This window comes from Lissotriton helveticus, chromosome 11 (genome assembly GCF_964261635.1).
Source record: "Lissotriton helveticus chromosome 11, aLisHel1.1, whole genome shotgun sequence".
NCBI lineage: Eukaryota > Metazoa > Chordata > Amphibia > Caudata > Salamandridae > Lissotriton > Lissotriton helveticus.
In genome coordinates, this window is record NC_136072.1 from 59,293,893 (window position 1) to 59,321,198 (window position 27,306).

Sequence of the window (27,306 nt, forward strand, 5' to 3'; positions counted from 1 at the left end):
CACTGTGACCGCTCTCTCCTTACGCTGCCGTGAACGCTGCAAGGAACGAATAACTCAGAAAGCTTTCTTTAGATGCACAAAGGACGCTGATCCGAAACCCGCGAATCGTTGAGACACAGAAGGAAATCAGCCATACGAAACAGGTAAATACAGTTGGAGGGACGGGAAAAATCACCGCTAGTAAGGAATTCCAACGAGGCAATCAGCGGAGCACCTCACACAGCGACAGTTGCGGCCGCCATCTTGCCTCACATGTCTATCTTCATAGACATTTTGTTTATACCAAGCCCCTGGTGATTACCTACTGTGTATTTATGTAGCACTTGAACCTGAAGACAAATAAGTTTTACCCAGGACAGTAAGTGACAGTGCATGGATGTGGCATTGGCATTCTTTTAGTTAGTGTAGTGAACTTAATGTGAGAGACCATCTCTTCAGTAAACTCCTGTATGCTATTTCCAGAGCAAAGTCTTTAAACAGGTGTATGAGAGGATTCACAAAAGAGTCTGGACCGTGTGAGGGAAATGCATGTGTGTGGGTAGCTCCCATTAAGACCAAAGATTAATGCAGGCTAGAGAATTTGTGATTTACACAGCTTCTTTCATTGGTATGCATGTTTTACTCTCGAAAATACACGGATAAAAATGCCTAGGCCTGCAGTGAGACTCAACTACTCACAGAAAACTCTTTGGTAATTGGACACCAAAAGTGATTTCTCAAGTAAAAGTATTGTTTATAGATGTACACCCCATTATTAATGATGCAGATAATTCCATCCTTGAGAGATGGAGGACATAGATTTTGATACGCAGTGTTAAAGGGAGATTTGCAATGTGCAAAGTAAAAAAGTGAAGGGAGTTCAGTTTAGGACAGTCATTTGGATCCTATCATGCCCCCTTCTATGCATGAACTGTAAGCTGTGCACATTTTAACTTGGTAGTTTTACAATTAATCATGTATTCCACTTAGTTAAGACAATTTCAAATAGTGGCTAACAGTATCTTAATTTCTCAGAAGGTAAATAATGCCTAGGAAGGGGGTAAGGTTTGTGTGAGTCACTATCTTCCTGTCTGGTAGGCCAGTCTTACTACCCTACATAAAGTAACATAAGTAGTACAAGGGTAACATGACTTGCCCAGGCTGCCCAGAGTCTGAAATGCATATTAGTTACTTTCCCCCCCAAGAGATCAGATATTTATTTGTTATGGTAAGTACTTGATTTCCTCTTGTTTGCTGTTCCATTAAATCGTTCCATGATTACTTTCCACCCCCAGCTTGCCAAGACCTATGGGAACGTGTTCACTGTGTGGCTGGGGCATAAGCCAGTGGTTGTGCTCAATGGATGCCAGGCTTTAAGAGATGGTCTAATCTCCCACTCCGAAGAGCTTATTGAACGCCCCACAATCCCAACTTTTCAGGAGATGTCAAAGGGCAAGGGTAGGTAGCTCTTGCTTCACAACATCATAATTAAGTAGCAAATAACTTGTTTTTATATAGTGCTTCATACCGCACTTCAGTCATTTCTAAGCTCTGTAAATATTAGAAGTTTTGAGATTTAGTTTAATGGCGCTCAATTTACCAACCTTGAAGAACAAGAGGATCAAGTATTTGAATGTGTGATCTGCACAGTCTTTCTTTGGATCAAAGGTGTAACTCAATTAGACATTCAACCAGCGTTTCAGAGTATTAAAAAGCAGGCAGGGGTCAGAGAGCAGGAGGTGGTATTGATTGGGTTATGAATGGATGAAATGCAAGCTGTGTGCAGATATTCATGACTGCTGTAAAGATTCACTGAGCGGATATAAACGGATTTCCTTGTTGGGTTGTGTGTCTTACTCTTAACCTAGTCCTACTCGTGGAGTAAACCTTTGTGAATTGTGTATCCATTGTGTAAGTGGTTGGATGGATGAATGGCTGGACAGATGAATGAACGGACTATCAAGCAATATTAGCACAGACGATGAAGAACTAGGGCTTTCAGGGTGGGCAGCCAGTGAACGCTGTGCATTAGTTACACAATACAGTGTTGCCGCCACAGGGGCACAGTGTGTTTAGTGACCTGGCTGTCTGGAAGCATTCTCAGCAGCCTTCCCCCTCCAGTGGGATACAGATCTGGGCTCTCTCTGTCTAGGCTCTGAAGTGAGTGCTACTGACAGTGGCTCTAGTGGTGCTACCCTACGACCCTATCTATGTACTCTGTTATGTTATGCAGATTTGTTGAGCGCACTATCACCCAAGAGGGTATCCTAGCACTGAACTAGCTTTCGAATGAGAGTGACCCGCACAGTGGTGTGGGCATACATGGGCAACAATCCAAATCTAAGAGCTAGCATTCCATACATCAAACAAAAGCAGGGTGATCCACCGTGTATCCTGTGCTGCAGATACAGGGCTACCGGATGTACAAGGGAGGAAGACAACTGTAGATTCCACAGTGTGTCAGCGGCTCTATCTTCAGATTGTATGTTCTACGGGTAGTAAAGAAAGCAACAAGAGCTGAATCAGTTGCAGAGAGAGAGAGAGACTGATATTTGCAGCTCAAAAATAAAGGTCTCTCTTGCAGCCTTTTGCACAGAATACCTCTACTTGTGCATGCATTACGTTAGCAGAGAGGACCAAAGCATTATTTAGCCAGTCTAAAAAATTAAACACATATTTTACGTTGAAGATATAACTAACTAACTCAATTGTTTAATTAGGAGTTATCTTTTCCTCTGGACACACCTGGAAGCAGCAGAGACGCTTTGGCTTGACAACTCTGAGGAATCTCGGACTCGGGAAGAAAAATCTAGAAGCGCGAATCCAGGAGGAGGCTCTGAGCTTGGTGGAGTTCTTTGCGACGATGACAGGTAAATGATTTCAGGCCCAGGTGCCACTTCTCAGATAGTAAACACTTGAGTTCCATATTGGGCTCATTCACTTTAAGGTATCATAATTTATTTATTTATGTATTTATTTTATATAGCACAAACCAGAACCGAAGGGACCTCTGAGCGCTTTAAATAAACAGTACCTACTGCATAAAAGCAGCATGCAAATCAACACTGAGGGTTAGGATACATGTGAACATTTTGATCAGTTACATACATTTAAAGCAACAAACATCCACATTAACAGATTCTAACAAAAAGTTAAGCATTTTAGCTGTGAAGATTATCAAACCGAAGGCAAGATCTAAAGAAGAGCAATATCACGCGGGCACCATTTATCTTTCAACATGGTCACTGTAATCAGAACAAGATACAGTGGCCAAGGATACCAGAACTGTTATCAGTCTAGTTGAAATTCACGATGGAACAAGTCACATAGCATTCCCACGGTTGAAATTTGCATGGAAGGGGAGGGGGGCCTTGTGGACCTCCTCCCCGAGCCTCCAGAGGTCCTGAGGAGCCTATCCTACAGGGTTAATTTCAATAATAAAGGGGAGAAGGCTGTGTGGCCACGCGGCACCCATCCCTGTGCCATTAATGGGCCTAGGGGCCCCATTCCCTGGGGCCAGCTCATTGGCAATGTCCCGGGACACCATGCTCCGGGACATAGTGGTTTCCTTGCCTGCACCGCTGTGGGAAAGGAAACCTGTGTTTTTTTACTGCTTGGCAGGAGCATTTTCTAAACCCCCACTAAGCAGCAGCAAACACAAAGTCTGTTTCCAGCCGACAGGAACTTTAAAAATACTGTCCTGTGGGTAGGGAAACAGATCAAACTATTGCTCCCATCAGGAGGGAGCAGCATTAGTAGCTCTGCTCCCTCCAGGTGAGAGCAGTGCTGGCTCCCGCTGCATGCAGGGAGCCGACTGGGGCTGGGATGTGGGGGCCCTGGGGCTCCCCCTGCGGCCTCCAACAAGTAAATGGTGGGTGCCATGGGTGGGCATGAAGTCACCTACCTTTCATTAATTGAATTTGGTAATAAAATATTACTTACATCTTTTAAAAACCTTGAAATTTGCTGTACCCTTATAGTTAGGCGTGATAGAAAGATTTGTTTTAGTTTGTTTTTTTTAAACTTAGAAATTCACTGAAAAAAACTAAGGTTAAACTAATGATATAGTTAAGTAAATAGAACAGTAACAGCATTAGCACTTTGAACTTAAAAAAAACACAAAAATCCACCAGCCATAATTAGCAGGGCTAACTATAAATTGTGCCAACGCCGTCAGGGGACCATGTGTGCCCACTCCCCTTTATTAAATGAGTGGCCCGGGGGATGGGGTCACCGGGGCTGATAACAACTCAGTGAGGGAAGCTGCACGGCCACTCCACCGTTTAATTTTCTTTTTTAAATGGCCAGGCCCTATGGTCAACTCCCCGCTGCTCATGGCCAAAGGCATAGGGTTGGCTGCAGGGCATGGCAGGTGTTGCATTTACGTATGGTAATTAAGTATTAAGATATGTACCGAAAAAAAGGTAACATTATAGTTAGGTGTGATAAAAGTATCTGTATTTTCTTTTTTAATAACCTTTAGAAATGTACTGAAAATAACAAAAGTCAATGTAATGTTATTCTTACGTGAATCTGTCAGTGACAACATTAAAGTTTTGAACTAAAAAAAACAGAAATTCACCAGTTATATTTAGCAGAGCAAACTATAACTTGTGCCCCCACCATGCACTGCTTATGACCTCACATATGACATCACTCATAACATGTTCTATGACATCATTTATGACATTACAGATGGCCTCTCAAATGAAATCATTGAAGGCATCCATAATAACCTCACTGATGACAATAAATAAAAAACAGTTCAGGAGAAGAGCAGGCATCATAATGACTAACACATAAACAATTGCCTTAGGTGTTGATAACAAGCATTATGTTCAACATTGACCATATAGCATATGATTTACTGGTAGCATAGTTCACCTTACCAATCAACCATATATATGGTAAATTCTCTCTGAGTACAATCTTCAATCTGTATACAACTGTTCAGAGAAAGGCAAAATAGCAAGTATCAATTTCAAAACGAATGCCCTACTACAGACAGATTTTATCTGCATCAAAATCCTGATACTCACCAAACCTACAATAAGCAATTAAGTTGAGATCAGTAGAGAACTAAGTACTGTAAACAGTGTTTACTTTATGGAGAAAGTTCATTCTGTACTTCAGTGTTTGCAAACAGTGAAATTCTCTGGGAAATACACCACAGGGTATTCTAAGAACAGTGTACATTCTATGCAACAGTTGTCAAAAAAGACACTATCTCCTAGAAGTAACCAAGATCTGAAGGTGCAAAAGATCATCCTACCTGCACCCTTAATACTGTGTTGAGAAGTTTACAAATAGCCCATCTTCTGAAGCAAAACAAGCACATGTGCATAGCTTAGTATTCAGTGCACACACTCTTCTATGTTAAGTATAAATTATCATGCTGACATGATTCTCTATAATAACTCAAGGCTTTTTACAAAAGTTAGTATTTACTAAGTAGAATCTTTCTCCTGTTGGAAACATTTTCTGCAGAACCAAAAAGTTGTGTGGAGCATAATGAATACAAGTCAACCAGGACTTGCAAACCGATTTACTCTTGAATACAAACATTTAAAATGTGTTCAATACCTCTACACAGCTATGGTGCAGTAGGAGCACATCTGTTTTGCATACACTTTACCTATTAACTGGACCCAAACTGTAAAAAGTTACGTAGAAAAGTAATATGGTAGTTACCCACCACTCACTAAATTGTAAAACAAACTAGCACACTCATTGGATGATGTCATCAGCGATATCATCAATGATGTCGTTCGAGACGTGTGGTCATAAACAGTGCATGGTGGGGTTGCAAATTATAGTTAGCGCTGTTAACTATAACGGGTGAATTTCTTTTTTTTATAGTTTGAAATGTTAATGTGTATTTTTTTCAGTGAATATATATATATCTATATCTATATATATATCTATATCTATCTATATATATATATCTATATCTATATCTATATATATATCTATATCTATCTATATATATATATAATTATATATATATATATATATATATATATATATATATATATATATATGCCGCTCACGTGAAGGAATCACTGCACACTCACGGGGATGTCTCAAGGTAGCTTTATTGGGCAGAGTGCTTGGATAGCTGTCAAGCACGGGAAGGATGATGAATGTCCTGTTTCGTCTTAAAGTCCTGACGCGTTTCGAGGGTGAAATCCCTCTTCCTCAGAGGACGACGAGCAGATTCCAGGATAGCCGGAAGCAGTTCCACATATATATAGATGGCACGCCCCTATTCCGGGCGGTACTGGATGCACGGTGCCTTATGGAACTTGTATTCCAGCTGCGATTGATACCGCCGATGTTCCGTTACCCGTCTGCTTGTGCTGCACCTCAGAAGCATCCTCTAGGCGTCCCCTCGCCAGCCAGGCGACATCTCGGGGATGGGGCAGGGGACGGAAAAGATGTCCGTGATCCCAGCAAACTGGATGTTTGCTAACTACTCCCAAGTTGCCGCATGGCGGTGCTCAGTGCGTGCAGTTCTGCTGCGAGGCTCAATGTTCCATTAAAAGCGCTGTTTGCACTCTTGCGGCGGGTGCTGCATAGAATGGTAATGGAACCATTCACTATATGCCGCTCACGTGAAGGAATCACTGCACACTCACGGGGATGTCTCAAGGTAGCTTTATTGGGCAGAGTGCTTGGATAGCTGTCAAGCACGGGAAGGATGATGAATGTCCTGTTTCGTCTTAAAGTCCTGACGCGTTTCGAGGGTGAAATCCCTCTTCCTCAGAGGACGACGAGCAGATTCCAGGATAGCCGGAAGCAGTTCCACATATATATAGATGGCACGCCCCTATTCCGGGCGGTACTGGATGCACGGTGCCTTATGGAACTTGTATTCCAGCTGCGATTGATACCGCCGATGTTCCGTTACCCGTCTGCTTGTGCTGCACCTCAGAAGCATCCCTTAGGCGTCCCCTCGCCAGCCAGGCGACATCTCGGGGATGGGGCAGGGGACGGAAAAGATGTCCGTGATCCCAGCAAACTGGATGTTTGCTAACTACTCCCAAGTTGCCGCATGGCGGTGCTCAGTGCGTGCAGTTCTGCTGCGAGGCTCAATGTTCCATTAAAAGCGCTGTTTGCACTCTTGCGGCGGGTGCTGCATAGAATGGTAATGGAACCATTCACTATATGCCGCTCACGTGAAGGAATCACTGCACACTCACGGGGATGTCTCAAGGTAGCTTTATTGGGCAGAGTGCTTGGATAGCTGTCAAGCACGGGAAGGATGATGAATGTCCTGTTTCGTCTTAAAGTCCTGACGCGTTTCGAGGGTGAAATCCCTCTTCCTCAGAGGACGACGAGCAGATTCCAGGATAGCCAGAAGCAGTTCCACATATATATAGATGGCACGCCCCTATTCCGGGCGGTACTGGATGCACGGTGCCTTATGGAACTTGTATTCCAGCTGCGATTGATACCGCCGATGCTCCGTTACCCGTCTGCTTGTGCTGCACCTCAGAAGCATCCTCTAGGCGTCCCCTCGCCAGCCAGGCGACATCTCGGGGATGGGGCAGGGGACGGAAAAGATGTCCGTGATCCCAGCAAACTGGATGTTTGCTAACTCCTCCCAAGTTGCCGCATGGTGGTGCTCAGCGCGTGCAGTTCTGCTGCGAGGCTCAATGTTCAATTAAAAGCGCTGTTTGCACTCTTGCGGCGGGTGCTGCATAGAATGGTAATGGAACCATTCACTATATGCCGCTCACGTGAAGGAATCACTGCACACTCACGGGGATGTCTCAAGGTAGCTTTATTGGGCAGAGTGCTTGGATAGCTGTCAAACACGGGAAGGATGATGAATGTCCTGTTTCGTCTTAAAGTCCTGACGCGTTTCGAGGGTGAAATCCCTCTTCCTCAGAGGACGACGAGCAGATTCCAGTATAGCCGGAAGCAGTTCCACATATATATAGATGGCACGCCCCTATTCCGGGCGGTACTGGATGCACGGTGCCTTATGGAACTTGTATTCCAGCTGCGATTGATACCGCCGATGCTCCGTTACCTGTCTGCTTGTGCTGCACCTCAGAAGCATCCTCTAGGCGTCCCCTCGCCAGCCAGGCGACATCTCGGGGATGGGGCAGGGGACGGAAAAGATGTCCGTGATCCCAGCAAACTGGATGTTTGCTAACTCCTCCCAAGTTGCCGCATGGCGGTGCTCAGCGCGTGCAGTTCTGCTGCGAGGCTCAATGTTCCATTAGAAGCGCTGTTTGCACTCTTGCGGCGGGTGCTGCATAGAATGGTAATGGAACCATTCACTATATGCCGCTCACGTGAAGGAATCACTGCACACTCACGGGGATGTCTCAAGGTAGCTTTATTGGGCAGAGTGCTTGGATAGCTATCAAGCACGGGAAGGATGATGAATGTCCTGTTTCGTCCTAAAGTCCTGATGCGTTTCGAGGGTGAAATCCCTCTTCCTCAGAAGAGGAATATATATATATATATACCCCCTTACGATAATCCCTTTTCCGGATCAGAATTGAGGCGCACACAAGGGGAAATCTTCATAGGTTTATTTCAACAAAAACACCCGACAGGCGCGTTTCAGCTACACACCTTCGTAAATGTCAGGGAGGTAAATAATTCATGTCAATTTATAAATAAACAATAAAGTTCATCGCCGTGAAAAAAGTGAAGCAGTTCCTTTGTGTCGTGGGTGGCCATCTTACAATGTGTTTAAAGATCATTCATTTCAATCTGTTTGTACCCCTAGGCAATCATTATTTACACATATTTACACAATGTACAATGAGCTATCTTTGTAACACCTGTGTACATAGATTTGATTGATAAATACAGTTTTACAATATTACAGATTATTTCTCTGTACATATTTACACTGTATGCGGAGATATCCTGAATATACAGTCTCATAGGCGTTTTCCAACAATCTAACCCTGGATGGGCATATTATCCTAACGAATGTGCTCCATTCTCCTAAATCGTTGGTATTAATTGCTTGGGTTTATCCTATCTGAAGAGAGCTCTCCTTGTTTGCATTAAATCATTCCTTCCCCTTACATAGATACAACTTTTTCCTATGTGTGCACACTACTACTCCCTTATGCAAATATCAATTTCTTTTTTGTTACAGTTTTAAGCAATGTGTATCCAAAGTTCCTCCTCATTATTCAACCCTGTGGGACTTTTGGACTGCATTTCCATAATGTATTTTGATTCTAGCTTCTGAATTTTTTTTTATTCTTTCCCCACCCCTTTCATCCTTTGGGATATGGTCTATACAGAAAAATTTCAGAAGGTTGGGGTTGGATTTGTTTTGCTCTTGAAAGTGGCGTGCCACCGGGTATGTAGCATCGCGATTTTTAATAGCACGCATGTGCTCGAGCACCCTTTTCTTTGCCGGGTGTATCGTGCTCCTTACATAATTGAGATCGCAGGACACATATTGTCGTTATTGGTAGGTACTTCACCATTACCAAGTTGTAGTAGAAGATCAGCAAAGTGACTATCTCCACCACCTAAATGTGTCCTCATGTTAGTGCGTAATGTGAGAGTGTGAACACAGTCCCAAAGTTGTGATGCTTTTAAGCATGCTTTTAGTATGTCCGCACGTGTTCCTCTTGGAAAAACAGGAAGAGTTTGTCTGAAGTCTCCAGCAAACACAAAAGTAACACCACCCATTATGGTATTAACATTTCGAATGTCTTGAAGAGTTCTATTGATGGCGTCTATATGTGCGCGGTGTGTCATAGTTCATTCGTCCCACGCAATAAGAGAGACTCTTTGAAGCAGTGTTCCTAAGGGTCCATTTTTGCGTACAGAGCACGTTGACTCTTTTTCCACTGAAACATTTAAAGGTAGTTTAAACCTTGAATGTGCAGTTTTCCCACCAGTTAGCATAGTAGCAGCTATTCCCAAAGATGCAACAGCAAGAGCCAATAGTCCTGAAGAGCGTATTTTAGCTAGTATGAGGTTTATTAAGTAAGTTTTGCCAGTTTCTCCCGGTGCGTCTAAGAAGAATATTTTACCTTCTTTACTTTCCACACTTTGAACAATGGTGTTGTATGCAACAGTTTGATCCGGAACTAAGTTTGGTAAATGTTGTTCAACGTATTGATGGATGTTATAATTAGAATGTAGTATTTGAGTGTCTTTTTTAGTGTTATGTATCGTTCTATAACTTTCTGGTAGTTTGAAATCTTTTAAAGATTTCTCATTTAGTTCATAGAGGGAGTCTTCTATTGCTATGAGTCCTTGGTTAAAGACGTCATTAGTGAATGGTATTGAGTCATCATGTGATTCTTGTTGTTTTCTGTGTAGTATATCTTCACATAAATGTTCTTTGTATTCTTCCCATGAAGACATAGGATCCGAAGAGTTACAGAATAACAGAATAGTAACAAATAATTTGCGTAGTTGATTTGGGCAATCCGAAAGGGCAGCATCACTTAAAGTATGTTTCCAATGTTGGTCGTCTTCAATGAGTCCAAGTGATTTACATGCAGTTTGGTAGGTAGGCATTAATTGTCCATGAATGGTTAAAAGACTTTCAAAGCTTGTAGGTCCCCGAACATGTTGTTAAAGAATGCGTAAATGGAAGCACTGAGATTGGTTTGGGTGAATAGTGTACATTCTCCCAAGAGCCGAGTCCTTTTTTACTCCAGGGTGGCCTAATACGTCAATACCACGTTTCCTCCGTGTAAAAGTATTTTTTCCCCAGGTATAGTATTGTGGAACCTCTTGGTATAGCAATGTTTTTGCAAAAGTGTCCGTGGCACACAATTTAAAGAAGGCAGTAAGTGTTGTAGGTGTTGGATTTTCTGCTACGCGGTTCATTGTTTTTTCATTAAAATATACTCTTTGTCCATTTGGCAGATGTACAGCTAGATGTGTGACCGCCGGATGTCTTTCGAATGAATGTTAAACTGAAGGATGCACCAAACAGCCTCTGAAGTACTAATATACCTGCCATTGAGATATGTTTCAATTTCATTATGTTTGTTTGCAATAGTAGCAGTTGCTTGATCTGAGCCTTTGTTGATATATTTGCAAATATATTTAATAGCTTTCACTGATTGGCAGTATTCAATATTAATGTGAGCATTAAAAGTGCGACATAGTACAGGTGAATATGGAACCACCCACTGATTATCAACAGTAATTTCTTGGCCTCTAACAGTCATTGTGATTGTCTGTCCTCCATGTTGTGGGCTCCTTCTACGGTAAATGGGATAACCATTAACACCAGTTTCTGTTTCATTAGTGAGAGGGCGTGGGTATTTTTTTGTACAAATACCATTTCTCATACATGGTGATAGAACGTTGTGTTCACCACATGGGCCATGCAACATGTTCTTTTTAACAATCAAAAATAGTTGTTCATCCTTGACAGGATCTGGCAGCTCAGCGGATATAATGAGATCCACTTCGTCTGCTTGTATTTTAGGTTCAAGCCACAATAGGATGTGCACGTGTGGCAGTCCCCTCTTTTGCCATTCAATGGTAAATATGTAAGCTTTGCAATATCCAAAGATATGTTTTTGCGTTAATATTTTCATGAGTGCTTTCACTTTTAAATTGAATACACGTGCAATGATGTCATGTCTATCGCATGATCTTTGTTTAGGAAATAATTATTTTTTAATTTCTGGCCACTCTGGATTGCATGTGAAGGTGATGAACAAATCAGGTCTCCCATAGTGCCTAACATATGTCATTGCATCATGTGTCTTTTCGTGCATGTACCTGGGCGAGCCAGTGAAGGTAGCGGGTAAAATGACGTGTTGTCCAATATCCGAAGCTTGAAGGTGCTGATCTTGATTGAGTGCATCTTTTAAGTTTATGTAGTGTTCTGGACGTAGTTGTGTTTGACTGCGGCGTATGAAGTCGAGCCTTTCGGTGAACATTTTTGCCATCATATCCACAATATATTGATTAAAAAGATTTCTAAACCAATGTAAGGTATTGAAAGTTGTGGATCTAACCATTAGAGTATAGGCATAGTATTGCATGCATGTAACAGTTTTGCTAGTGGTATGTTTAGACAATAACCATCTTCACCTCTCGGGAAAAGAATGGGGTATTGTAAGGGGTCATATGATCGATGCAATTCGGAGACTTTACGTAATATTCCTTCTCGGGTATGTAAGACAATGTCGCGTGGGCCTTTGTTTTCATTAACTAAAAGAACAGCAACTTCATCAGTTGTTGGTGCATTATATCTCCCTGGATGTGTATTTGGAGGGCGTTGATCAGCGTGGATGATAATTTTAAAATCTACATCATGTGAATGCATCTCATACTTGTATTTAAGTGACCTAATGTACGTGTTATGAGTGTGCAATGTGGTTTGTAGTTCTTCAATAAGCTGTCTGTTTAAGTTTGGGATCATGTGTGATCGTGCATCAACTTGTTGCATTGCGGAAAGGAAATATATTTGTAGAAATTGTGGGGACTTTCCTTCTTGTGGAAGCATGCTGCCAATTAAGTGGTATAACTGTCCATGTATTTTAAAAGTAGGCATGAAATTGCCTTCTTTGACTTCATTTGCACCAAAGGATGTCTTTTGGAATAGAGTATTGTAACGGCGTGTGTTTGTTAAGAAATGATTTGAAAGTGGGTGAGTGCCATCAAGTAGTTTTTTGATGATTGGAGGTGGTTCTTGTATGTTATTAATATTGACCTTTCCTGATGAGCAACAAAGGCCTTTAGGTTCCGCTTTCCATTTCTGTGTGTAGCACTTGGTACAGACACTGTCCATGTTTCCAATTATAACATCTGCATTGTTCATGTAGTCAATAAGTAGGTTGTAGTTGAATGCTGATTTGAGGCTATGTACTGTTAGTGGAAGCATAAGTAAAGGTTGGTCTGTACGTTGAGTTTGAGCTTCTATTGTTGAAGTTTGTAAAGTGGAATTGTGAGGTATAGTAGTGGACGTTGATGGCTGGCCACTGTTGTGATGAATTGGCAGTGAAAGCTGAGAAGTATATGGATCAGCGATGTTTGTTAAGTGGTTGTGATCCTGTTCTTGTGTTTGTCGTATGCGCTTATTCCTTTGTGCCCATGTTTTATATGTTGCCCTTGAAAGTTGTGTCTTCCTCTTCACCATTTTCAGCATGTGAGTGTAATGTTTGTAAAATTAAATGTTATTTGTGTTAATTTGTATTGTGTGTTTCAATATTGTATTTCTCTGTTCTCAGTAGAGTTTAGTATGTTAAAGGTGTGTGTTTTGGAAGAGCAATATGTATACTACTATTATAAAGAGAGAATGGTAAAACGTTTGGTTTCGAACAACGTTGTTTGGTGGTGTTAGCGTTGTAATGAAGTAATGTTCTTTTAAATATCCCTAGTTCTGTTTGTGAGCATGGGTAAGTGTGGTTATATTTTCCACATAGCCAAGCAGCATGAAGTAGCGTAAAGCGCCGTTAATTACTGTAGCTGATGGTTCTTTTTGTAATGTGAATGAGGCTTATTGAATTCCTCCTGTTTTTGTTTTCCTGTCCTGCCCCTGAGCTAATGTGTAATGTAGTGCGCCTGAATGTTGAATTTTAATGATTGTTATTTAAATGTGCATGTTTTTTGTTGAGTGGCTGTCCCCTTGTTGAACCTGTGATGTTTTGTAGATATTGTAATGTGTTTTTTTTTCTTTCAAAGTTACAGTGAGGGGTCAGAGCAGGGCTATTTGTTTCCCCCTGCAAGCACGTTAGACGTGTGTAAATTGGTATGTGGCAGTTTGTTTAGCAATTAGTGTGAGTGCTGCGAGCATATGTTTTTTCCTGCCCCCTGCAATCACGTTAGACGTGTGTAAAGGGTTAATTAATGCCTCCTTTTGTAATGTAAATGAGGCTTTTTATTTGTAATGTGTTGGCGTTTTTTTGAAAATTACAGTGAGGGGTCAGAGCAGGTCTATTTGTTTCCCCATGCAAGCACGCTAGACGTGTGGAAATTGGTATGTGGCAGTTTGTTTTGCAATTAGTGTGAGTGCTGCGAGCATATGTTTTTCCTGCCCCCTGCAATCACGTTAGATGTGTGTAAAGCGTGAATGAATGCCTCCTTCTGTAATGTAAATGAGGCGTTATCACGTTAGACGCGTGTAAAGCGTGAATGAATGCCTCCTTCTGTAATGTAAATGAGGCTTTATCACGTTAGACGTGTGTAAACCGTGAATGAATGCCTCCTTCTGTAATGTAAATGAGGCTTTATCACGTTAAACGTGTGTAAAGCGTGAATGAAGGCCTCCTTCTGTAATGTAAATGAGGCTTTATCACGTTAGATGTGTGTAAACCATGAATGAATGCCTCCTTCTGTAATGTAAATGAGGCGTTATCACGTTAGACGTGTGTAAAGCGTGAATGAATGCCTCCTTTTGTAATGTAAATGATGCTTGTTGAATGTGACTTTTTATTTTCCCTGGCTGCCCCCTGTGCAGGCCCTTGCAACAGCGTTAGACGGCCTCGTTGTGGTGTGTAAAGCGTGAATGAATGCCTCCTTCTGTAATGTAAATGAGGCTTTATCACGTTAGACGTGTGTAAAACGTGAATGATTGCCTCCTTCTGTAATGTAAATGAGGCGTTATCACGTTAGACGTGTGTAAAGCGTGAATGAATGCCTCCTTCTGTAATGTAAATGAGGCTTCATCACATTAGACGTGTGTACAGCGTGAATGAATGCCTCCTTCTGTAATGTAAATGAGGCTTTATCACGTTAGACGTGTGTAAACCGTGAATGAATGCCTCCTTCTGTAATATAAATGAGGCGTTATCACGTTAGACGTGTGTAAAGCATGAATGAATGCCTCCTTTTGTAATGTAAATGAGGCTTGTTGAATGTGCTTTTTTATTTTTCCTGGCTGCCCCCTGTGCAGGCCCTTGCAACTGCGTTAGACGGCCTCGTGTGTTGGCGTTTTTTTTAAAATTACAGTGAGGGGTCAGAGCAGGGCTATTTGTTTCCTCCAGCAAGCAGGTTCGTAAATGAGGCTTTTTATTTGTAATGTTTTAAATGTGGCTTGTTGAATGTGCCTTTGTATTTTCCCTAGCTGCCCCCTGTTCAATGTGCCTTTGTATTTTCCCTGGCTGCCCTCTGTTCAATGTGCCTTTGTATTTTCCCTGGCTGCCGCCTGTTCAATGTGCCTTTGTATTTTCCCTGGCTGCCCCCTGTTCAATGTGCCTTTGTATTTTCCCTGGCTGCCCCCTGTTCAATGTGCCTTTATATTTTCCCTGGCTGCCCCCTGTTCAATGTGCCTTTGTATTTTCCCTGGCTACCGCCTGTTCAATGTGCCTTTGTATTTTCCCTGGCTGCCCCCTGTTCAATGTGCCTTTGTATTTTCCTTGGCTGCCGCCTGTTCAATGTGCCTTTGTATTTTCCCTGGCTGCCCCCTGTTCAATGTGCCTTTTATTTTCCCTGGCTGCCGCCTGTTCAATGTGCCTTTGTATTTTCCCTGGCTGCCCTTAGTTCAATGTGCCTTTGTATTTTCACTGGCTGTGGCCTGTTCAATGTGCCTTTGCATTTTCCCTGGCTGCCGCCTGTTCAATGTACCTTTGTATTTTCCCGGACTGCCCCCTGTTCAATGTGCCTTTGTATTTTCCCTGGCTGCCCCCTGTTCAATGTGCCTTTGTATTTTCCCTGGCTGCCGCCTGTTCAATGTGCCTTTGTATTTTCCCTGGCTGCCCCCTGTTCAATGTGCCTTTGTATTTTCCCTGGCAGCCCCCTGTTCAATGTGCCTTTGTATTTTGCCTTGCTGCCCCCTGTTCAATGTGCCTTTGTATTTTCCCTGGCTGCCCCCTGTTCAATGTGCCTTTGTATTTTCCCTGGGTGCCCCCTGTGCAGGCCCTTGCAACTGCGTTATACGGCCTCGTTGTGGAATGTAAATGAGGCTTGATGAATTCAGCGTTTTAATGTTTCGCTGCCCTCTGACAATCTGTTTGTGAAAGTAGTGCTAATTTACTGTTCTGAGCAGGTTTCTTTGCTTCCCCCCTGCAAGAACGTTAGACGGTTGTAAAGCGCCGTCAATTAACGTCCATTATGCCTCCTTCTGTAATGTAAGTGAGGCTTGTCCAAATTTTGTTTTTTTTCCCCTGGCCGCCCCCTGTGCAGCCCCTCGCAACAACGTTAGACGTCTTTGAAGTGTGTTTGTTATAGCGCGAGTACGGAAATGTGCTTTAAAAACCGTACATCATGCCTCGTTGTAGAATGTGAAAGAGTCTTTTGGAAATCGCTGTGTACATTTTTCACTGCCCTCTGACAATGTGTAGTGGTCAGTTGTTTGGCCGCGTTTGTGGTCCCGATAGCAATGAATCACGCGCGTGTTGGACCAATGGCTGAAGGTTTTGCCTATTTCTCTTTCCTATGAATGTGTTACTTTACTGTAATGTTGCGTGATTGGTTATTTCTAGAATGCGTGTTGCGCCATTGGTTGTTTGGTGGAAGGCGCGGCCTGCGTTCATGTTGCGTGATTGGATGGTTGTGCAAGGCTTGCCCAACATTGTTCGCCTTGTATAATTCCCCTCCTCAAGCCACGCCCCTTTGTTTATGTTGTCTTGCTGGAACCCTGATGAATGTATCTCGGAAGTGCCCATTGCCCAGTTCGAATTTGCCGACATTTTTTCTCCGAGTCAGTGAGTAGTGAGCCCATTGCACACTCCTAATTTTGCGACATCTTTTCTTGCACAGATTTGAAAAACGCTGTTTATGATCCGTAATGCTCCTGAAGGTGTTAATGTGTCCACTTAGAGCTTGCTTGCTGAAGTTGTGTGTGGTGACAAAACAGCGTTTTTCCAATCTGTGCAAGAAAAGATGCACTGATTTGAAAAACGCTGTTTCTGATCCGTAATGCTCCTGAAGTCTCCATGCATGCTCCTGAAGGTGTTTATGTGTCCACTTAGAGCTTGCTTGCTGAAGTTGTGTGTGCTTGCAGAAGCTGTTGTTTGTGTGGTTGTGTGTGCTTGCAGAAGCTGTTGTTTTGTTTGTGCTTGAGTGCTTGAAGGGGCTGTAACCGAGTGAATGGGACATGCCCCTCTGCCAATGTTACCGCCCACATTAGTTTGACACGCCTATGAGAACAACGCCCACAACAACGCCCACAAGGAACTACTTTCTCCGGAATGTTGTTTGCCCTTCTTAATGTATATGTCGTAGAAATGTATAGCCTATGTCCATCTCCTGGACCTCCCCTTTCCAACGCTGTATTGGGTGTTATGATTGATGGTGTACTTCTGGAGTTTACCCGCCTCGAAAGCTCCCAGTTCTCGCTTTATAATAGTACTAGCAGCCCGTCCCGATGAAAAGTAAAGTGTGTAATGTTGTTACAGATGAAGTATGTCATTATTGTAAGATTTCGCGGTAAACTACATTTTTAGTTTCATTTGAATGAGGATGTAGAATAAATTGATTTTGCGCATTCCCGGTGCGAGAGAGGGCAACATATAACTGGCCATGAGTGAAGCACTCTTCTTGTAAGTCGATGCCTATAACTTTATATGTTTGACCTTGCGATTTGTTAATGGTAGAAGCAAAGGCAATGTTAATGGGGAATTGCAAACGTTTAAATTGAAATGGTAGATCTGTAGGTATCATGGGTATGCGTGGAATGTGAGCTAAATGGCCTGCAGCAGGCCCAGATAGAATAGTTGCTTTAATGACATAAGGTAAAAGACTTTTAACTTGTAGTCGGGTTCCATTGCATAGATTTGGCGGATGTAGGTTTCGCAATAAGATGATTGGGATGCCAACTTTTATTTGGAGTACATGAGGTGGAAGTCCCGAAGGGTTAAGTGAGTTTAGGAATTCTTGAGGATAATGTACTGCATCTTCAGTATCTAATACTGTGTCAATGGATTTATATACTTTTGTTTCCCCTGGGATTTGAAGTAGTATGTGTTCATTGATGTGGTTGACACTTGTGTTTCTGGGTGCAACTATAGCTCTTTGACAAATCCATTGGTAGTCTTTGTTAATAATATTGTGAACGTCTGGGTATACATGTTGTATGAGTTCCTGTAAGTTCGAGACAGCCGTCCCTAAATTTTCAATATTATTGGTATCATTTGTGTTGTGTAAATCTCCATTACCAACTTGTAGTAGAAGATCAGCAAAGAGATTATCTCCACCTCCTAAATGTGTTCTCATGTTAGTGCGTAAGGTAAGAGTTTGTACGGAGTCCCATAGGTGTGATGCTTTTAAGCATGCTTTTAGTATATCAGCACGTGTTCCTCTTGGGACAACAGGAAGAGTCTGACGGAAGTCACCTGCAAAGACAAAAGTGACCCCACCCATGATTGTAGGACAATTTCTTATTTCTTGTAGAGTTCTGTGTACGGCGTCTATATGTGCGCGGTGTGTCATAGTACATTCGTCCCACATAATAAGAGACAGTTTTTGAAGCAGGGTGCCTAAGGGTCCGTTTTTCCGTACTGAGCAAGTGGATTCATTTTCAATGGAAACAGTTAAAGGTAGTTTAAACGTGGAGTGTGCTGTTTTACCTCCAGTTAGCAAAGTGGCAGCTATTCCAGAAGATGCAACTGCCAGAGCCAATAGTCCTAATGAGCGTATTTTTGCAAGTATTAGGTTGATTAAGTACGTTTTCCCACTCCCTCCTGGTGCATCTAAGAAGAATATTTTTCCATCTTTTGTTTGCACACTTTCAACAATGGTGTTGTATGCTATTGTTTGATCGGGCACTAAGTTTGGCAAATGTTGTGCAACGTATTGCAGTAGGTTCTCTGTCGAGTTGTCAAAACCAGTATGGTTGTACGGTGTATGTATAGTTCTATTTGTTTGCGGCAGTTTGAAATCTTTTAAAGTTTTTTCACTTAGTACATACAGCGAGTCTTCAATTAGTATGAGACCCTGGTTAAATATGTCATTACTCATTGGTATTGATTCATCATTTGTTTCTTGACGCCTATTGTGTAGTATATCTTCACACAAATCTTCTTTGTATTGGTCCCATAAAGTAAGAGGATCAGATGGGTTACAAAACAGCAGAATAGTAAAAAACAATTCACGTAACTTAGATGGGGAATGTGAAAGTGCAGCATCACCTAATGTTTGTTTCCAATGTTGGTCGTCTTCAATGAGTCCAAGTTCTTTACACGCTGCTTGATAGGTAGGCATTAGTTGTCCGTTAACCGTTAAAAGAGTTTCAAAGCCTGTAGGTCCGCAAACATGTTGTAAAAGAATGCGTAAGTGGAAACACTCCGATTGGTTTGGGTGAATAGTGTACATTCTACCAAGAGCTGAGTCTTTTTTTACACCAGGGTGTCCTAATACTTGCTGTCCACGTTTTCGCCGTTTAAAACTTGATTTTGACCATGTATAGTATTGTGGTACTTCTTGGTATAGCAATGTTTTGGCAAAATTGTCGGTGGCACACAATTGGAAGAAGGCAGTAAGCGTTGTGTGCGTTGGGTTCTGTACTACATGTAGAATGTTCTTGTCATTGAAATAGACTCTTTGACCATTTTCAAGATGCACAGCTAGATGTGTGACAGTGGGATGGCGTTCATGAATGTGAAACTCTAGAATGCGCAACACTGCTTCGGAAGTGCTAATATACCGTCCATTTAGATATGTGTCTATTTCATTGTGTTTGTTTTCAATAGTAGCAGTTGCTTGATCCGAGCCTTTGTTAATATATTTGCAATTATATTTGATAGCTTTAACAGATTGGCAGTATTCAATATTAATGTGAGTATTGAAAGTGCGACAGAGTAGTGGGGAATATGGAACAACCCACTGATTATTGACAGTGACTTCCTGTCCTCTAACCGTCATTGTGACAGTATGTCCACCATGTTCGGTGTTCCTTCTACGATAAATGGGGTAGCCGTTAACCCCAGTTTCGGTCTCATTAATGAGAGGGCGTGGGTATTTTTTGGTGCAGATCCCGTTTTTCATACATGGTGAAAGAATGTTGTGTTCACCACAAGGACCGTGTATCATGTTTTTCTTGACAATAAGAAATAGTTTTGGATCGTTAATAGGATCAGGCAGCTCTGTGGAGATAATGAGATCAACGTCATCTGCATTAATTTTTGGTTCAAGCCATAATAGTATGTGTACATGAGGTAGTCCTCTCTTTTGCCATTCAATAGTAAATACGTAAGCTTTAGCAGATCCAAAGATACCCTGTTGTGTTAAGTTTCATTAGTGTTTTAACTTTTAAATTGAAGACCCGTGCAACTATGTCATGTCTATCGCATGGTTTTTGTTTTGGGAAGAGTTGATCTTTAATTTCTTGCCAGTCTGGATTGCATGTGAAAGTAATGAATAAGTCTGGTCTGCCGTAGTGCCTGACGTATGTCATAGCATCTTGTGTTTTTTCGTGCATGTACCTTGGTGATCCAGTGAAGGTAGCTGGTAAAATAACGTGCTGTCCAATGTCTTGAGCTTGTATGTTGTGATCTTGATTGACAGCATCTTTTAAATTGATGTAGTTGTCTGCACGTAGTTGTTTTTGATTGTGCCTGATAAAGTCTAGTCTTTCTGTGATCATTTTGGCCATCATATCCACAATGTATTGATTGAAGAGATTGCGGAACCAATGCAAGGTATTGAAAGTTGTATTTCTAACCATAAGAGTATAGGCATAGTACTGCATGCATGTAACAGTTTTGTTCGTTGCAGAGTTTCTTTGTGGTATATTGAGACAATAACCATCTTCACCTTTAGGGAATAGGATGGGGTATTGTAAAGGATCATAGGATCTATGTAGTTCAGATACTTTGCGTAATACTCCCTCTCGGGTATGTAATACAATGTCGCGTGGTCCCTTGTCCTCGTTGACTAAAAGAACTGCAACTTCATCGGTAGTTGGTGCATTATATCTTCCTGCATGTGTATTTGTTGGCCGTTTATTAGCGTGTATAATAATGCACAAATCTTCCTCTTGTGAATTCATTTCATAGTTGTACTTTAGTGAACAAATGTATGTGTTATGATGGTGCAATGTGTCTTGTAGTAGTTGTATAAGGTCTGTGTTCAAATTTGGCACCATGTGTGAGCATGTGTCTATTTGTTGCTGTTGAGATAGGAAATATATTTGTAGGAACTGTGGTGCTTTCCCTTCCATTGGCAGCATACTTCCAATCAAGTGGCATAACTGTCCCTGTATTTTAAATGTCGGCATGAAATTTCTTTCCCTAACTTCATTTGCACCAAAGGATGTCATTTGGAATAGAGTATTATAATGGCGTGTGTTTGTTAAGAAATGATTAGAAAGTGTGTGAGTGCCATCCAGTAGTTGTCTAATGAGTGGCGGTGGATCTTCAATGTTGTTAAGAATTACTTTTCCTGATGAGCAGCAAAGGCCTTTAGGCTCTGCCTTCCATTTAAGTGCATTGCAGTGAGTACAGATATTGTTCATGAGTCCAATTTGTACATGTGGATTGTTGCTGTAGTCATGAAGTGGGTTATAGTTGAATGCTGATCTGAGAGTGTGTGGGTGTTGTACTGTATGTTCTTCTTGCTGTGATTGCATAGTTTGAGTTGTGAAACTTTGGTGTTTTTGTATGTTGTGTGTCTGCAGTGTTTGATTGGGAATGAATGTGTCAGTGTTGTCTTTGTTGGTGTTGTTATTGTTGTTAGTGTGTGTGGTCTTTGAGGTCATTGGCTGTGGAGTACTGTTATGATGCTGTTGTGAATGTGTTGTATTTGTTGTTTGTGAAAGCTAGTGGCACTTCCTACCCACACTGGAGGACATATTCTCAATCCTTTTTTTACCACGCTTGAGAGGGTGAAGGTGTCTGATCCGCTGTTGGTGGGATGGACTGATCATTTGCTGGTGGAAGTCTTTTGTCTTACTCACGATAAGCCATTTAAACCTGTGGATAGACTGATTTTTAAAAGACACTGGCATAAGCTTAAATTGGAGGAGTTTTATAGGTTGCTGGAGCAGAATCCCCTGGGCCCTTTTTTGAATGTGGATCATGGCTACCAACTGTTTTATACATGGCTTTCAGACGCTCTTGATTCCCTTATACCCATGCGCTGGTCGAAAGGTCATTCTAAGGTACCGAGCCCGTGGTATAATGATTCCCTTGTTGAGCTTAAAAAAACTTGCCGGAAAGTGGAGAGGGACTGGAGAAGATCCTATGATCCTGTTTTGAAAACCCTGTATTTTGCCAAACTTAAGATCTATCATAGAGCAATATGCAGAACTCGGGCCGCATTTTATGCTCAGGAGTTTCAAGCCAGCACCATTCCCTCCAAATTAATATTCAAGGTCTTAAAAGACCTTATGAATAAGAGAGCCACTTCGGTAGAGCTCTGCACCGACTCCCACTGCGAGAACTTGGCAGTTTTTTTCCTGGAGAAAGTGCAGAATATATACCGAGGGTTTGACCGGTGTCGGCTGGACCCAGAGTTAGTTGACCCTAATTTTTTGGGTTACGAGACTCTGACCTTTCTACCCGACCTGTCTACGGAGGCTTTTAACAAACTTAGCCTCAGCGTTAAATCAGGCTCTCCTCTGGACCCGCTGAAGCCAGCCCTCATCAGTACGCTTTCCCCGTTGTGTCAAGTTCCGATACTCACTCTTATCAACTTGTCGCTGTCAACTGGGACGGTCCCTTCCTTATGGAAGCAGGCGGTAGTTACCCCAGTCTTGAAAAAGGCAAATTTAGACCCTCTCTTGCCTGAGAACTACCGCCCTATATCTCTTTTACCTTGGACTGCTAAAGTCACCGAGGCCCACGTTAACTCTATCTTATCTGATCACCTTGCCCGTAATCAGATACTGGACTCTAGCCAAAATGGCTTTAGACCTGGGCACAGTACCGAGACTGCTTTGCTCCATATTATCGAGCATTTACGCCTGGTGCTTGACTCCGGACGTACAGCAGCGCTCCTATTATTAGATCTGAGCGCTGCTTTCGATACTGTGTCCCACCGTATACTGACTCAGCGCCTTGAGGAAGCCGGAGTAGCTGGAACCGCTCTTCAGTGGTTTCGATCTTTCCTCTCAGATCGAACCTTTAAAGTGGCTATTCCACCCTGCCAATCCACCATCTATCCCTTGGATCTGGGGGTCCCACAGGGCTCCTCGTTGAGTCCCACTCTGTTAAACCTATATGTGAAACCGCTAGCGGCAGTCGTCAAACAGTGGGGTTTGACGATGACCTCATATGCTGACGACACGCAGCTAGCGGTGACACTGAGTGGAGACCCGGAAGTGGAGGCCCCCAGATTCCGAGCTGGACTTGTGGCAGTAGCTAGTTGGTTACGTACCAACTGTTTACAACTGAATGCCACTAAAACTGAAGTGTTGGTTTTAGGGAAACATGCTGAGCTATGGGGAGACCAGTGGTGGCCTCCAGAGCTGGGCGTCACTCCCATTCCAGCATCCGAAGTGAAAAACTTAGGGATTTGGCTGGATCCTGCGCTCACCTTCACAGGGCATACGAAGAAGGTTGCAGCCACATGCTACGGTATCCTGCGAGGCATAAGGCCGGTTCTTAAATATTTCGATCCTCCCACTCGGCAGCTCGTGGTCCAAGCCTCGATTCTATCTCGGTTGGACTACGGCAGTGCGCTGATGTTGGGGGTTAATCAGGCTGAGGCATCCAGGCTTCAGAGGGTACAAAATGCCGCGGCGCGGGCCATTGTTGGTCTTCCCAGACATTGCTCTGTTTCTGGTACTATCTCTGCCCTTCACTGGTTACCGGTCAGACAGAGGATTAAGTTTAAAGCGCTGTGTCTGGCTTTTAAAATCATGAAACTCTCCTCGCCGCCGGCTCTTGTTAACTTGCTCACTCCCTATATCCCCCTGAGATCCCTAAGATCAGAGGCTTTGCATTTGGCGGTCTGTCCCCGTTTCAAACTTAGTAGAATGGGTGGTCGCTCTTACCGGGTGCTTGCCGCGGGACTGTGGAATTCGCTCCCAGTGCACATCCGAGCTCTGAATGATCTGTCCATTTTCAGGCGTGCTATTAAAACTTTTTTGTTTTCTGCCTCTGAGTAGCCGCTCCCTCTTATTTTCTGCGTGTTATGTTATAGTACCTGTCTGAGCGCCTGGACGCCCCTTTGCTGGGGCAGCAGCGCGCTATAAAAATTAAATTAACATAACATAACATAACATATGAGGTTGATGGTGCATCGATGTTATGTAATGTTTCCTCATTATTTGTTTGTGTAAGTCTTATGCGCTTGTTTGTGTTTGCACGTTTTTTGTATGTAGTCCATGAAAGATGTGTTTTCCTCTTCACCATATTGAAATGTATGTGTTTTAAATATTTACAAAAGAGAGAGTAATGTAGTTATGTTGATGTTCACTGTTGCTTTCCCTAAATGTTTTAGCGTAGTAATGTCACAATTGTCACTTTTCCCTCATGTATCTTAACGTCTGCTTTTGTAATCTGTTCTTGTGTAATGTGCTCCTTATGTTTATTGTAACCTGCACACTTGTCACGGTTTCCTTCTGTCAGTTTTTGCTACCTCATGTATATTTTTTGTTCACAATTGTCACTTTTCCCTCATGTATCTTAACGTCTGCTTTTGTAATCTGTTCTTGTGTAATGTGCTCCTTATGTTTATTGTAACCTGCACACTTGTCACGGTTTCCTTATGTCAGTTTTTGCTACCTCATGTATATTTTTTGTTCACAATTGCCACTTTTCCCTCATGTATCTTAACGTCTGCTTTTGTAATCTGTTCTTGTGTAATGTGCTCCTTATGTTTATTGTAACCTGCACACTTGTCACGGTTTCCTTCTGTCAGTTTTTGCTACCTCATGTATATTTTTTTTTCACAATTGTCACTTTTCCCTCATGTATCTTAACGTCTGCTTTTGTAATCTGTTCTTGTGTAATGTGCTCCTTATGTTTATTGTAACCTGCACACTTGTCACGGTTTCCTTCTGTCAGTTTTTGCTACCTTATGTATATTTTTTGTTCACAATTGTCACTTTTCCCTTATGTATCTTAACGTCTGCTTTTGTAATCTGTTTACGTGTAATGTGCTCCTTATGTTTATTGTAACCTGCACACTTGTCACGGTTTACTCCTGGCAGTTTTTGCTAGGTAATGTATTTTTTTTGTTCACAATTGTCACTTTTCACTCATGTATCTTAACGTCTGCTTTTGTAATGTGTTCACGTGTAATGTGCTCCTTATGTTTCTTGTAACCTGCACACTTGTCACTGTTTCCTCCTGGCAGTTTTTGCTACTTCATGCATATTTTTTCTTCACAATTGTCACTTTTCCCTAATGTATCTTAACGTGTGCTTTTGTAATCTGTTCATGTGTAATGTGCTCCTTATGTTTTTTGTAACCTGCACACTTGTCACGGTTTACTCCTGGCAGTTTTTGCTACCTAATATATTTTTGGTGCTCACAATTGTCACTTTTGCCTCATGTATCGTAAGGTGTGCTTTTGTAATCTGTTCACATGTAATGTGCTTCTTATGTTTTAATTATCCTTGTACTTGTGTGTAGTACCTGTTTGTAATCTGTTCACGTGTAATGTGCTCCTTATGTTTATTGTAACCTGCACACTTGTCACGGTTTACTCCTGGCAGTTTTTGCTACCTCATGTATTTTTTTTGGTCTCAATTTTCACTTTCCCTTCTTGTCTCGTAAGGTCTGCTTTTGTAATCTGTTCACATGTAATGTGGTCCTTATGTTTCTTGTAACCTCCACACTTGTCACTGTTTACTCCTGGCAGTTTTTGCTACCTAATGTATTTTAGGTGCTCACAATTGTCACTTTTGCCTCATGTATCGTAAGGTGTGCTTTTGTAATCTGTTCACATGTAATGTGCTTCTTATGTTTTAATTATCCTTGTACTTGTGTGTAGTACCTGTTTGTAATTTGCCCACACCACTTTTCCCTTGTAACACACAGTATTGTTTTTTATTGTAGTTGTGCCTGAGTGTGCTTCTTATGTTTTAATTATCCTTGTACTTGTACTTGTATGTAGTACCTGTTTGTAATTTGCCCACACCACTTTTCCCTTGTAACACACAGTATTGTTTTTTGTTGTAGTTGTGCCTGAGTGTGCCTTTTGAATTATTCACAACACTTTTTCCTTAGAATACACATTATGCTACCTCTAACATTTTGTTTGTTGTTGCTTCCACAAGTGCCACCATGCCCGAGTATCGTTTCTTGTTGTGCCTGAGTGTGCCTTTTGTGACGGCCTCGTGTAATCTTGGCACTTTATAAAGACGCCTTTGGCTTTAATTGACAGCTATTGTGTCTGCGCTACATAAACACGGCTTACACAGCTTTTTTACATTTGTGCGCTATGTGAAAAACGCATATGGTGTTGAAATACGGTTCGGCGGCATGGTCAAACAAATGCTCTTTAAATACGGGGAGGCGCTATGTCAAAACGGCTTTGTGTAATTTCGACGATCTGTAAACACGCATAAATCAGTGCTCGCGCTGAAGAATTGGAGCCTTGTTTACTTCCTGCCCCCTTTATGACGTGTTTGCCCAATGGTTTGAGAGAACGTATTTATTTTATCCTAAGTCGTGTGTGCAGTGCTGTGATTGGTGTACAATGTTATGAACCCTGCCCCCTGTGTGACGTCATTCTGGAAGGCACTCCCGGTTTTGCCTTCGAGTGCAATTCAGTGGAATTAAAATATGGGTTCGCGCTACATGAAGACGGCAATTTAAATATGGGTCAGCGGTACATGAAGACGTCTTTTCGGTAATTTCTGCGCTACTTTCAAAATGCATAATTTAATCCTTAATGTGTTATCCAATCCTTAATGTGTTAGCAAATGTTTGTTTGAATTAGTGTAAAATCCGGTGAAAGTGCATTTTCGATCTCGTTCTCAGTTCGGTTTGTAAATTGAGTGAAAGCGCATTTGCGCTCTAAGGGTGCAATGTAAGGGGCGCTCTATGTGTTAAATTTAAGGAGCGCTCTATGTGTCCAATGTAAGCTTGCCCTCTTTGCAGTTGCCATGTCCCTGTGACCGGCCACATATTTTGTTTGAAACGCCCACGGACACGTTCTTACACATGACCACGCCCCCAAGGGACTACTTTTACACTTTTGGGTTTTTTGCTTTTTTGATATATATGGTGTACACATTTATAGCCTATGTCCTTCAGCTATGTCTCCCCTTTCAAATGGTGTATTGGGTGTAGTGATTGGTGCATTACTTTTGTAGTTTACCTGGCTCAAAGGTTTGTGTTCTCTCTTTATAATAGTAGTATAGATTATAGATATATCTATACTATCTATACTACTATTATAAAGCGAGAACTGGGAACCTTTGAGGCGGGTAAACTCCAGAAGTACACCATCAATCATAACACCCAATACAGCGTTGGAAAGGGGAGGTCCAGGAGATGGACATAGGCTATACATTTCTACAACATATAC

General features: G+C 42.1%; 1 protein-coding gene across 2 annotated transcripts in view; it reads left to right on the forward strand.

The window, feature by feature from the left end:
• LOC144791753 (cytochrome P450 2J6-like) overlaps positions 1–27,306 on the forward strand; it is a 323,619-nt gene that overhangs the window by 16,367 nt on the left and 279,946 nt on the right. For both annotated transcript variants that reach the window (XR_013602460.1, XM_078666523.1), the window contains exons 2-3: positions 1,275–1,437; positions 2,700–2,849. Coding sequence is in view for 1 of the 2 variants with exons in the window: in XM_078666523.1 (XP_078522649.1) it covers positions 1,275–1,437; positions 2,700–2,849 (313 nt within the window). In the remaining variant the exon portion in view is untranslated. The remainder of the gene's footprint in view (positions 1–1,274; positions 1,438–2,699; positions 2,850–27,306) is intronic.